At 40.2% G+C, this 12014-nt stretch overlaps 1 protein-coding gene across 2 annotated transcripts in view; it reads right to left on the bottom strand.

Annotated features, from left to right (window-relative positions):
- Window positions 1-62: 62 nt before the first annotated feature.
- The window catches only part of SNAP23 (synaptosome associated protein 23), a 37327-nt gene continuing 25375 nt past the window's right edge, over window positions 63-12014 (bottom strand). For both annotated transcript variants that reach the window (XM_075282799.1, XM_075282800.1), the window contains exons 6-8: window positions 9856-10005; window positions 4963-5107; window positions 63-3334 (exon numbers count right to left, since the gene is read on the bottom strand). In XM_075282799.1, the coding sequence (XP_075138900.1) occupies window positions 3272-3334; window positions 4963-5107; window positions 9856-10005 (358 nt within the window). In that variant the 3' untranslated portion in view covers window positions 63-3271. The remainder of the gene's footprint in view (window positions 3335-4962; window positions 5108-9855; window positions 10006-12014) is intronic.

Genomic DNA, 12014 nt, shown 5'->3' with positions numbered 1-12014 from the left:
GAGTGAAATTAAACTGCGTGGGCACCTTATAGCGATACAGTCAGAAATTCACTTGCATAAGATTCTTCACAGCTACATTTATTGGAGGTTAGCAATTAAAAACATTTTCAAAAGAAAGTGAAGGCACGTTCCTGGTATGTTCAGCAATGACATATACAAAACCAGCTGGGAGGACGACTCCACATACAAAGGCGAAGTCATTTGATAATCCATGAGATAGATACGTACTGACCAAAACAGTGCAGGTCGTGCCAGGTGTTAGAGGAGTTGTCCACGCGGAAGTGTAGGGAAGCTGAGGCACCGGTATCACATATATAAGATCTGCCTGCACCAATGGTGATGTATAAAGCTTTTCCACAGCCATACTGTATGGACATTGTATGAGCAAACAGTCAACCACACAGTATAGTCCCCAAAATTTCAGTATGGTGATAATGGCAAGAAGCATTGTCCTCACACGTAAGCTACTTGTTCCCCGATATATCTACAATAAAAAAAAATTAAGCAACACTGTAAATATTCTTACTACGCTTACCGCTCCTACGTAGACATACGTACCCCAAGGTAACATATTATTTGTAATCTGTTTCTTCAGCCATACTCCTCTCCATTTCACCAACATACATTTGACCGGTTAGCAAGAAGTAGGGCAAATATGGACGGCAATGCGAAACACAATCTGCCTGTAGTCTGTTACCATGGAGACATACAGGCCTGCACATGAGCTGTGATGCATTGACCGTGTAAGATATGTGCACGTGTGGACAAACCCTCTAACCCCTCACACAACTCCTTACACATTGTGACTTGCACATTACAGACAGAGGAGTAAAAGAAAATCCTATTACACTTCTATTCCTAGTGCTTGTATCATAGGCATTGTACTCCTAGTGGAAATCATGACAGAATAAATACAGACGTTTCCAGCAATATAAAAGGCACACAGCATGGCGACATATTTGGAAGAGCACTTTTGCTAATATTGGTTTGGTTATTTTACTTTGTGCAGTAAGACTCAGTGGTGGGTAATGGCTGCCATCTTTTTATTAAAGCTCTACCTTCTGCCATGTAGACCAGACGAGCTCACAAAGTGACTGAGCTGCAATATCAGGCACATCCTATGGGGATGGGGAGATCCAATGAGAAACTTTGACGGCAGAAAATTAATGCTTTGTGTTTTTTGGCGGCAAGTTACAATTGCCTAAGTCTTTTGTCCAACATGGCTCTCTGACAACTACATGCACAGTAGCTGAGGTAGTTATGCCGCCATTCTAACCTCATTCTTACTTTTAGTCCAAACATTATAAGCCCCTGAAGATTAGACAGATTAGTAATACACCCGTAGAGTACAGTTCTTCTATTGTTCTAGGTTAGATTTTTCACCAGCAACCAAGTGTATAACATGTTCCTCCTTTAGCACACGCAGCTAAAAAGTAAAGCACTGGATATCTGCTGGATAAATCTTAGCTAGGTGCATGTGTATGTTCTGTGTGTCAATGAAGACTTAGCGCAAAGGGTTACATCAACCAAATATCTGGATGTGTTATTTGACGGGCACCACTTTAAAATAGTTGCACAGGATTACAAAAATATGGCAGCATTCTTTCAAAAACATTGCCACACGTGTTCACTGGATGCGAGCTACAATGTCACACATTATGCATGGACAGGTAGGATTCCATTTATAAAGTCATATTTTTGTAATCCCATAAAAACCACTCTAGGCTGAAGCTCCATGTTACGGAAATGCAGCTTTTGTTGCAGATTTTGCTGCGTTTTTTTAAACCAAAGCCAGGAGTGGTTACAAAAGGAATGGGAAATATCTAGGAAGTTCTTATACCTCTACCTTCTGCTCAATCCACTCCTGGCTTTGGCTCAAAAAACTCAGGAAAAGCTTCAACAAAAAAGCTGCATTTCCGCAACTTAAGGCTTCAGCCTTAAGGCTTGGGCCCCATGTGGTAGAAATGCCACGGCAAAAAACAAAAAGTGAATCCTATCCATGCACTGCAGAAAAATACACACAACAGGAATGCTCAAACTTCCAAAACCATTGCGGTTTTGGAAATCACAGCATGTCAATAATACCTATGTAAACGCCGGCATTTCCCTATAGGCATAATCAAAGTGAAAAAGCGCTGCAGGAAAAAACGCAATGTGTTTCCGCTGCGGTTTTTCCCGCATTGCTTTTTCACTGTGGCCTACTATGTGGGGACTTAACCTAAAAGTGGGTAACTTTCTGATTGGTGGGTGTGCAACTACTGGGACTAGGGTTGTTTTGCATCCTAGATCAATGGAGCGGCAGATCTGACATGCACACTGCCATTCTGTTCATTTCAATGCAAACTAGAGCCCGTCATGAAATGAATGAAGGATTTACTTTCATATGTCAAGGCAGGGGACAGATCCTCTTAAGATTCTATCTGGCTGTGTAACATTATTACTGACATATGCTTCTCCTTAAAACCAATACTGACCAGGAATAAATATTAAAACTTCTCTGTACATTTTACATTGAAGACTGTCATTTGGCATGTAGAATGCTGTGAAATCACCCATGTGTAGGCTCATGCATCATCCATAGGTCAGTCCTGATAACCAGAGTGGAGACACAGCTTGCTCTAAGAACAGCAGGAATTCTAGAGAGAACTCTGCAGCGAGAACACCAGATGGGTAATGGGGCAATGTCTTTGGTTGATTTATGTAATAAGGGATGACTGGTGTGGGAATGATTTGCTGCACTCACCACGAATGGCAAATACAGCAAAAGTACAATATGGCTGGATCTACTGATGCTCAATTAGTATTCAGGTACAGAAGACTAAGATCATATGCCGTGTGCTGTGTCTAACACTATTACACACTGTTAAATCCATCCTCACCATTAATCTGCCATCAAAGATTACAAAAAAAAAAAAATCACTTCTCCCCATTTCAACCTCTTGGAAAAAAAATATACATGAATATTAACCTTAAACAATACCCAAGTATCCTTCATTCAATAAATGTATGGCAGGAATCAGAACCGCAACCTGGGAGAACAGTTGGTTGTAGCATTGTAATGTGGATTTCTACCATACAACATCCAAGGCTGAGATGACTTAAAGTAGATGGGTCAGGATCTTTGTGAGTATAGAGTACACAAAGCACAACACAACAGGGCAGCTTAACAAGCAGATTCATTCCCTAAAACCTTTGATCGGATATTGTGCCGTCATGGTGAAAGGATTTAACAGCTTAAATAGGGACTGAAGGGAAGATCCGGCCGCTTTCTTCACTCGATAAGTTTCTTAGCTCTGACGTTGGCTTCGTCAATGCGATCTTTATTGGTTATCGCCTAAAGAAAAATATATAAGGGACATTAAAGCCTTGAGGTTACAGCATTTTTTTTTATCTTCAGTTCTTCTTATCTTCCAAGGGCCAAAACTTATTTTGCCTAGCAACTTAGCTGTATGATTGTTTTTTTCAATTTGTACATTTATTTTCCATAAAATGCAAAATGGTTGACGTGTACCTCCAAATTATAAAACAACTTTCCATAATTGAATAGTATTAGTGAATATAATAAACTTTGTAATAAGACTTACAGAAACTTGTTGCCTTCTCCATTTATCAAGCAGATTTACTTTATACATATTACACTATGAAAGGAGGAGTTGCTCCTGTTAGAAAAGGCACTCCGACAGCTACTGCTATACTCTGAGTCAGGTAAGCCCTCGTTCACATCAGCATTTAGATTCTGTCCGGGGGAGTCCGCATGGGGACCCCCTTCCAGAACGGAATACAAACGCAAGTGCAAGCGCTGGTGAAGCAAAAGCACAGCCTCCCCAAAGACTATAATGGGGTCTGTGTGCTTGACGCCAGATCTCTGCAGGGATCTTGTGGACAGGAAAGTAGTTCATCATCTACTTTCCTGCCCACATGATTCATGTGGGCAGCGTGTGGCAAGCACAAGGACCCTATTATAGTCTATGGGTTTGTGTGCTTTTACAGCACAGCGCTTGCAATTGCGTTTGTATTCCGTTGGGGGGGGTCCCCATGTGGACACTCCCAAATGGAATCCAAACGGTGATGTGAACGAGGGATAACACTTCTAACACTGCTATGTTTCAAGATAACAGTCTAACATAACGAGGCAATAAACTACAGCCTCCTCCTCCCTTCTACAAAGAGTTCTGTTTGCAAGATAAATACTGAGACAGAGCCCCATGTGAACAGAACGGAAAGTATTCAGACCCCTTTACATTTTTCACTTTTTCATTGCAGCCATTTGCTAAAATCCAAAAAGTTCATTTTAGTTCTCATTAATGTACACTCAGCACCCCATCTTGACAGAAAAAAAAAATAGAGAAATGTAGATATTTTTGTAAATTAAAAAGGAAAAAAATTAAGTATCAAATGGTCGTAAGTATTCAGACCCTTTGCTGCGCCACTCATATTTAACTCATATGATGTCCATTTCCTTCTGATCCTCCTTGAGATGGTTCTACCCCTTCATTGGAGTCCAGCTGTGTTTAATTAAACATTGGACTTCATTAGGAAAGGCACATACCTGTCTATATACAGTAAGATCTCACAGTGAATGTCAGAGCAAATGAGAATCAGGTGGTCAAAAAATTGCAAAAAGATCTACATTTCTTTTTTTTTTTTTTTTTCCCCTGTCAAGATGGGGACGCTGAGTGTATATTAATGAGAAATAAAATGAACTTTTTTGATTTTGGCAAATTACTGCAATGAAACAAAGAGTGAAAAATTTGAAGGGGTCTGAATATTTTCCATACCCACTGTAAGTGGGAAACTAAACCGGTCTTAGAAAGTTTATTTTCACCAGTTTCTTATTATAAAACAGCAGTGTATAATTTTTTGTGTGTGTGTTATAAATATCTATCCATGAAGAAGTCACTTTCCTTTATTTACCTGCACGGCTATAGGTAAACTAAATCTCATTATTGAGACAGGACTCACCTTTTCATTAATTCGGTCAATCATTTTGTTCTGGCTGTCAATTTCATTGCCCATGTCTAGAGCCATGTTCTTTAAGTTGCCTAGAATGCTGCCAACCTGCTGCAGATTTTCATCCATCTCATCCTCCCGGGCATCATTGGTAACCCTACCAGGAAGCAGAATATTAAATTACATACATGGATAGAATCAACGGGGCTTATTTAAGAAAAGATGAGATTGGTTTTTTTGGGTTTTTTTTTTAGGAATAGCCCTTTTGATAGTTGTGGAACAAAAATGAAATAGTAAAGGAAGTCCCAATTTCTTACTTGTTGTCATCTCCCTGCAAACAGTGGGGTAGGTTTATGAGAACTGCCTAACTGAAAAACTTAGTTGCAGCACTGCTTTAATTTCTTAGTGCTTAACTTGGATGCTATGGGCAATACTTTGGTTTTTTAAAATTTTTTTTAGACAGTTTCCTAAATCTGCCCTAAATCTTCTCCTTCTACTAGTTGGATCGTGCAGAACACAAATTGAAAGACACTAGAATCTTGTTTCACAAATCTTTACAGATTTATTTAAACCCCACAGTCACAATGAAATTGAAAGAGTCAATTTTTTGTTGTTGCAGATTTTGAAGTTATGTCTCAAATAAGCATAGCTGGCACATACCTCTGGTGCCTTATTATCTCTCTGCCATTTTAGGCCTAAACCAGTAACATTTTATCCCTCTCTGCATTCCCAATCTCATAATTATTTACATCTTATTGCAACAAAGCTTTAGAAGACCTCAATTTTTATTGGTTTTTGAGAGGCGAGATCAGAAATCATCAATTCTGACACTGCCCTTCTGACATTACAGAGGTGAAATAGCTCATCAGACTCCAAAACTACCTGTGCTTGTTACTCAGGAACGGTGGGTGCAAGAGAGAAAATTCCAACTCTGCTGGAATCAGTGGAGTGGCACCCATTCACAAATTATAAGAACTGGAGTTGGTGGAGGTGGTGAAAGATCCTCTTTAACCCCTTAGAGACACAGCCCAAAAGTGACTTAAGGACCAGGCCTCTTTTTTCAAATCTGACATGTGTCACTTTAAATAGCGATAACTTTGAGACGCTTTAACTTACACAAGTGATTCTGAGATTGTTTTTTCGTAACACATTGTACTTCATGTCAGTAGTAAATTTTCGTCAATATGTTTTGTCTTTAATTATGAAAAAATAGGAAATTTGGTGAAAATTTTGAAAAAAATGCAGTTTTCATACTTTGAAATTGCAAGCCTTTCAAATAGAAAGTCATACTACCCGAATTTTTTCATAAATATAATTAACCATGTCTCTGATTTATGTAGCAATCAAATTTTAAGCACCCTTTCATTTTTTTCAGATATTATAAGGCTTACAAGTCAAGCAGTAATTTTCCAAATTTTCAAGAAAATTTCCAAAACACATTTTTCAAGGGACCAGTTCAGTTCTGAAGGGAACTTGAAAGGCCTCTCTAATAAAACCCTCCAAAAGTCACCCCATTCTAAAAACTGCACTCCTGAAAGAATCTAAAACAGCAGTTAGAAAGTTTCTTAACCCTTTCAGCATTTCACAACAATTACAACAAAATGGAGGTCAAATTTACATTTTTCAATTTCTGTCACTAATATATTCATTTAGCCTTAGAATTTACACATTTACTAAGGGTTAAAGGAGAAACTGCACCCCACATTTTGTTACACAATTTCTCCCGAACACGACAATACCCCATATGTGCTGGTACCCTAATGTACGGGCACACGGTCGCTCTCAGAACAGATGGAGCACTAATTGGATTTTGTAGGCCAGATTTTGCTAGAATATTTTTCAGGCGCCATGTCCCGATTGCAAAGCCCCCAAGGTGCCAAAACAGTGGAAAACCCCAAAATGTCACCCCATTTTGGAAACTAGACCCCTCAAGGAATTTAACAAGGGGTATAGTGAGCACTTGGACCCTACAGGTGTTTCACAGATTTTTTTTACCATTGAGATGTGAAAATGAAAAATTACTTTTTTTTTTCCAATAAATCGTCCATTTAGCGCCATATTTTTAATTTTTGCAAGTAGTTAGAGAATTAAGAGCCCCCCACAGTTTGTTACACAATTTCCCCTGAACACGGCAATACCCCATATGGGATCATAATCTCCTGTATGGGTTCATGTTGGGGCTCAGAATGGAAAGAGCGCTATTTGGATTTTGGAGGGCATATATTGCTGGAATAGTTTTGAGGTGCCATGTCGCATTTGCTGAGCCCCTAAAGTATCAATACAATAGAAACCCCTCAAAAGTGACCCCATTTTAGAAACTACACCCGTCAAGGAATGTATCAAGTGGTATTATGATTTTGAGACTAAAAATGCTTCCCAAAAATTGAAATTTTTAAAGAAATATGCCATTTTGGTATCCAATGCATTGCACCCACTTTGTGTTGTCAGAGACCTGAAAATTATATATGTGGGTGTAAACTGCTGCTTGGGCGCACAGCAGGGCTCAGAAGGGAAGGAGCACTGCGCTTTTTAGCTTTTGGGGTACAGATTTAGAGGGACTTTCTGGGTGCCATGTTGTTTTTGCAGAGCCCTGGAGGTGCCAGTAAACTGGAATTCCCCAAGAAGTGACCCCATTTTGTAGGGGAAATTTTAGAGTCTCTGCAAAAGTGCCATGGCATCCAAAAACCAAACCGTCTAAGTCTGTGCTCCAAAAACCAAATAACCTTCTTCCCTTCTGTGTCTAGCTGGGCCCTAATATCAGTTTATACCCACATATGACATTACGTACGTTATCCGGGGTACACCAGTGTCATATATGTGCCCTAATATCAGTTTATACCAACATATGACATTACCCCGGTTACACCAGTGTCATACATGTGTCATACATGTGGCATAAACTGCAGTTTGGGCACACAGCAGGGGGCAGAAGGGAAGGAGCGCTATGCGGCTTTTGGAGCACAGATTCAGATGTTTGGTATCTAGACGCCATGTCATGTTTGTAGAGCCTGAAAGGTGCCAGAAAAGTGGATTCCCCAAAGGAGTGACCGCAGTTTGAAAACTGCACCCCTCAAAGAATTTATCAGGGGGTGTAGTGTAGTATTAGTATCCCAGACGTGACTGCACAGCGGATGGCGAAGAGGGAATGTATAAGCGGTGCGGAGGACATTGCAGACACTAAATTCCCTACTGTACCCCCAGTAGCTCCTATGATTGGGGGAGTCACACTGGGGTCACTTTGGGGGTCACTTCTGGTATATTTTCCCTCATAAGCTGTAAATATGGGGTGTCCCCTGATATTCGCTTGCACAGCTTATACATTCCCTGCCTGCCGCACCCAATTGTGTTCTAATGATTTTGCGATTTTGCGTGATTTTGTCTTCACATTGGTAGAGGCTATATTTTCTTTATTTTTCTGCTGACGTGGCCATATAAGGGCTTGTTGTTTGCGGGATGCGATGTATTTTGTAATGACACCATCTTGGGGTGCCTACAACTTACTGATTACATTTTATTAACTCTTTTTTTGCTGGATTTAAAAGAGAAAAAATCAATTCTGGTATTGAGTTTTACCTTTTACATTTTTCGCCATGCAGCGTACAGTATAAGTAACATGTGACCTTTATTCTGCGGGTCGGTACGGTTACGGCGATACCTCATTTATGTTATTTTTTTATGCGATACTAAGTCTGCAGAACAAAAACACATTTGGGGACATAAATCAGTGATTTTTGCATCGCCATCTTCTGAGAGGCGTAACATTTTTATTTTTCGCTTGACAGTGTTGGTTGAGGGCTTATTTTTTGCGGGACAACCTGTGCATTTTATTGGTACTGTTGTGGGGTGCATATGACTTTTTGATCACTTTTTATAGCACATTTTGTAAGGTGAGATGGCGAAAAATCACTACTTCCGGCGGGTTTTTTCCGTTATTTTTTACCGCCGTTCACTGTGTACATTAAATATTGTTTCAGTTTTGTTGTACAGGTTGTTACGGACGCGACAATACCAAATATGTATTGTTTTTATTAATTTTTTGTGTTTTTTTTTACATAATTCATTTTTTATAGAAAAAAGGGATTTTTGGGACTTTATAACTTTATTGATTGTTTTCAAATACTTTATTTTTTTTTTTACTTGTTCTTGTGTCCCTATGGGACACATGGATCAGTGATGATTGCATCACTGATTCTCTACTCTAGACTGAGACACAGGCAGCAGTGACAGCCTGCACGTGTCTCACTCTAGACACAGGAAGTGAGCTGTGCGGACGGCACAGACTCACTTCCAGAAGACGCCGGAAGCATCACCAGGTGAGTGCTCAGGGCTGTCTGGGGTCACTAACCAGACCCCAGACTACATATTACAGATACCGGCACCCCCCGATCTCGGTCCGGGGGGGGGGGGGGGGGAGATCGCGGCACCCTTTGTTTGCGGTGGTCATGTTTGACCATCGCAATCAAAGGGTTAAAACCTCCGATCGGTAAAAGTACCGACCGGAGGTTATGGAAAAGGGTGATAGCTGTCAGTAACAGCTATCACTCAGTTCCGATTCCGCCCGCTCAGCTAGTGAGCGGGCGGAATCACCATGACGTACAATTACGTCATGGTGCGCGAAGTACCTCGCGTCCATGACGTAATAGTACGTCAAAGGTCGCTAAGGGGTTAAATACTATGGTGAGTATTGACTGCAGCATATAAAGAGTTAAATGGCCAGTATACCTTCAGATTGATAATGGTACCCCTTCCTCAAACGTTATCCCTCCTTCATAGGGAATATGAGCAAGGGATAACCAAATAACAGAGCCATTTATGGGAAAGATTTGGTATGGTTCTACTGCCATACTACAACCCATTAAGTGTCCTCTGATTAGTGGTTACAAATAAGAATATTGTCATTGTTACCTTTTTATGTATCCACCGCTTTGTCCAGCTCCGCTCGGCTGCGGCTGCCCATTCACCTGCCGGGGCTGCTTGGAGATCACATCTTCTGATTCTTGATCTTTGTTTCCCCATGCCTTCTTATACATATCGCCAGTTTCAAAACTCTTAGCCCTGTTCATTGGATTAAGAAAGTTACTAGTGTCTGCTGCTAAAGGTCCATTTATATGAATCGATTAACATCAAGCACAATAATAATGTTGATGGAAAGATGCAACAGAATCACCAGGGGATAACATTTTTCCTTGGACAGATTCATTGCTCATGTATAAAATTGATCTTTTCCATTCTTATTTACAGTTTTCCACATAAATGGCTGCCTATAGAGTTGTGACTACAATACTGTATTACCATCATAATCTTCTGCGTGTGGAAGACATTATCATTATGTCCTTAAGGAGCAGCAGCAGAAACATGATGCCTTCTGACTGGCTGTAAATCACAGAAAATAACAGTCCCACCAACTACTACTCTACACAGACGGAAGAAGAGTATACTGTATATGAAATCGATCACAATTTATATCACTTGTCCAAGGCTAGAAAAACATTCCTGCAACCTTCCAAAAAAGTGCCACACATGCTCACTTTAGTGGAGCTAAGATCATCAATCCTACAGTGGCTTGCAAAAGTAGTCATACCCCCTTGTATTTTATGGAGATTTTAAGTGACTAACAAAGTATTAGATAATTGTGAAGTGGAAAGAAAATGATACACGGTTTTCAAAATTTTAATTAAAAAAAAAAAATTCTTAAGTGTGACATGCACCAAGTATTCAGCCCCCTGTACTCTGATACCCCTAAAGAAAATCCAGTGTAATCATTTGTCTTCAGAAGTCACAGTTTATACAGTCCAACTGTGTGTAATTTAGTCTTGGTATAAATGTACCTATTCTGTGACCAAACAGCATCATGAAGACCAAGGAACTCGCCAGACAGGTCACAGATAAAATTGTGGAGAAGTTTAAAGCAGTGTTAGGTTATAAAAATATATCCCAAGGCGCACTGTTCAATCCATCATCCAAAAATGGAAAAAGTATTCTACAACTGCAAATCTAAAAGTATATGGCTGTCCACCTAAACTAACAGATTGAGCAAGGAGAGCACTGGTCAGGAAAGCAGCCAAGAGGCTCAAGGTCACTCTGGAGGAGCTGCAGAAATACACAGCTCAGGAGGGAGAATCTGTCCACAGGACAACTATAAGTTGTGCACTCCATAAATCTGGCCTTTATGGAAGAGTGTCAAGACAACCATTGTTAAGAGAAAAGACATAAGAAGTCTGCTGTTTGCCACAATCCATATAGGGGACACAGCAAACATGTGGAAGAAGGCGCTCTGGTCAGATTAGACCAAAGTTGAACTTTTCTCCTAAATGCAAGAAGGAATAAACATGGCGTTCTTTCTGCTGTTCCAGCTGCTATGGATCTAGCCAGACTAAGCTCACCCAACTGAAACTTTGCAGCATAGTTCGATCTACAGCTTGGCCCTGATATTTCTTTACATGGCGTGTATTTTGTGTACAAAATCTTCTTGTTACAAAGTCAACAATTAAAATACTACTTTTCTTCACCTCAAGCAAATGCATGTGTGTGCAGCTCAATTATTATTCTTTGGATACAGGTTGGAGAACGCCTTTAAGCTCAGCACCACCATAAAGATTCTATAGAATGCACAGTTCTATTGACATTCCACTTGGGCAAAAATCTCAGTCTCTAGATGTGCAAAGCTGGAAGAGACATACCCCAAAAGAAATGTAGCTGTAACTGCAAGGAAAGGGGGCTCTTTAAAGGGGCTCTATCATTGAGAAAAGACATTTTTAACTAATCACATCCTTGCATAGCCTTTAGAAGGGCTATTTCACACCTACCTTTTGTATGTAAATCGCCTCAGTGGTTTTTGAATGAGCCCATTCTTATTCATATGCTAATTAGCCTCTAGATGCACCCCGGGTCTCATCAAGCACCCTCTGCCTATTCTTTCCTATGTAGCCTGTGCTGCTGCTGCTGATGACTTCCTGATTGCACACACAGATAGGAGACAATAGCAGAGAGCGCTGCTGCTGGGAACTTCCTGTGCTGCCTGGAAGCTCATTAGCATATGAATAAAAACAGACTTATTCAGAAAC

This window comes from Leptodactylus fuscus, chromosome 7 (assembly GCF_031893055.1).
Source record: "Leptodactylus fuscus isolate aLepFus1 chromosome 7, aLepFus1.hap2, whole genome shotgun sequence".
Lineage (NCBI taxonomy): Eukaryota > Metazoa > Chordata > Amphibia > Anura > Leptodactylidae > Leptodactylus > Leptodactylus fuscus.
Note: the sequence above shows the minus strand (reverse complement) of the source record. Positions and strands in the feature narration are given on the sequence as shown.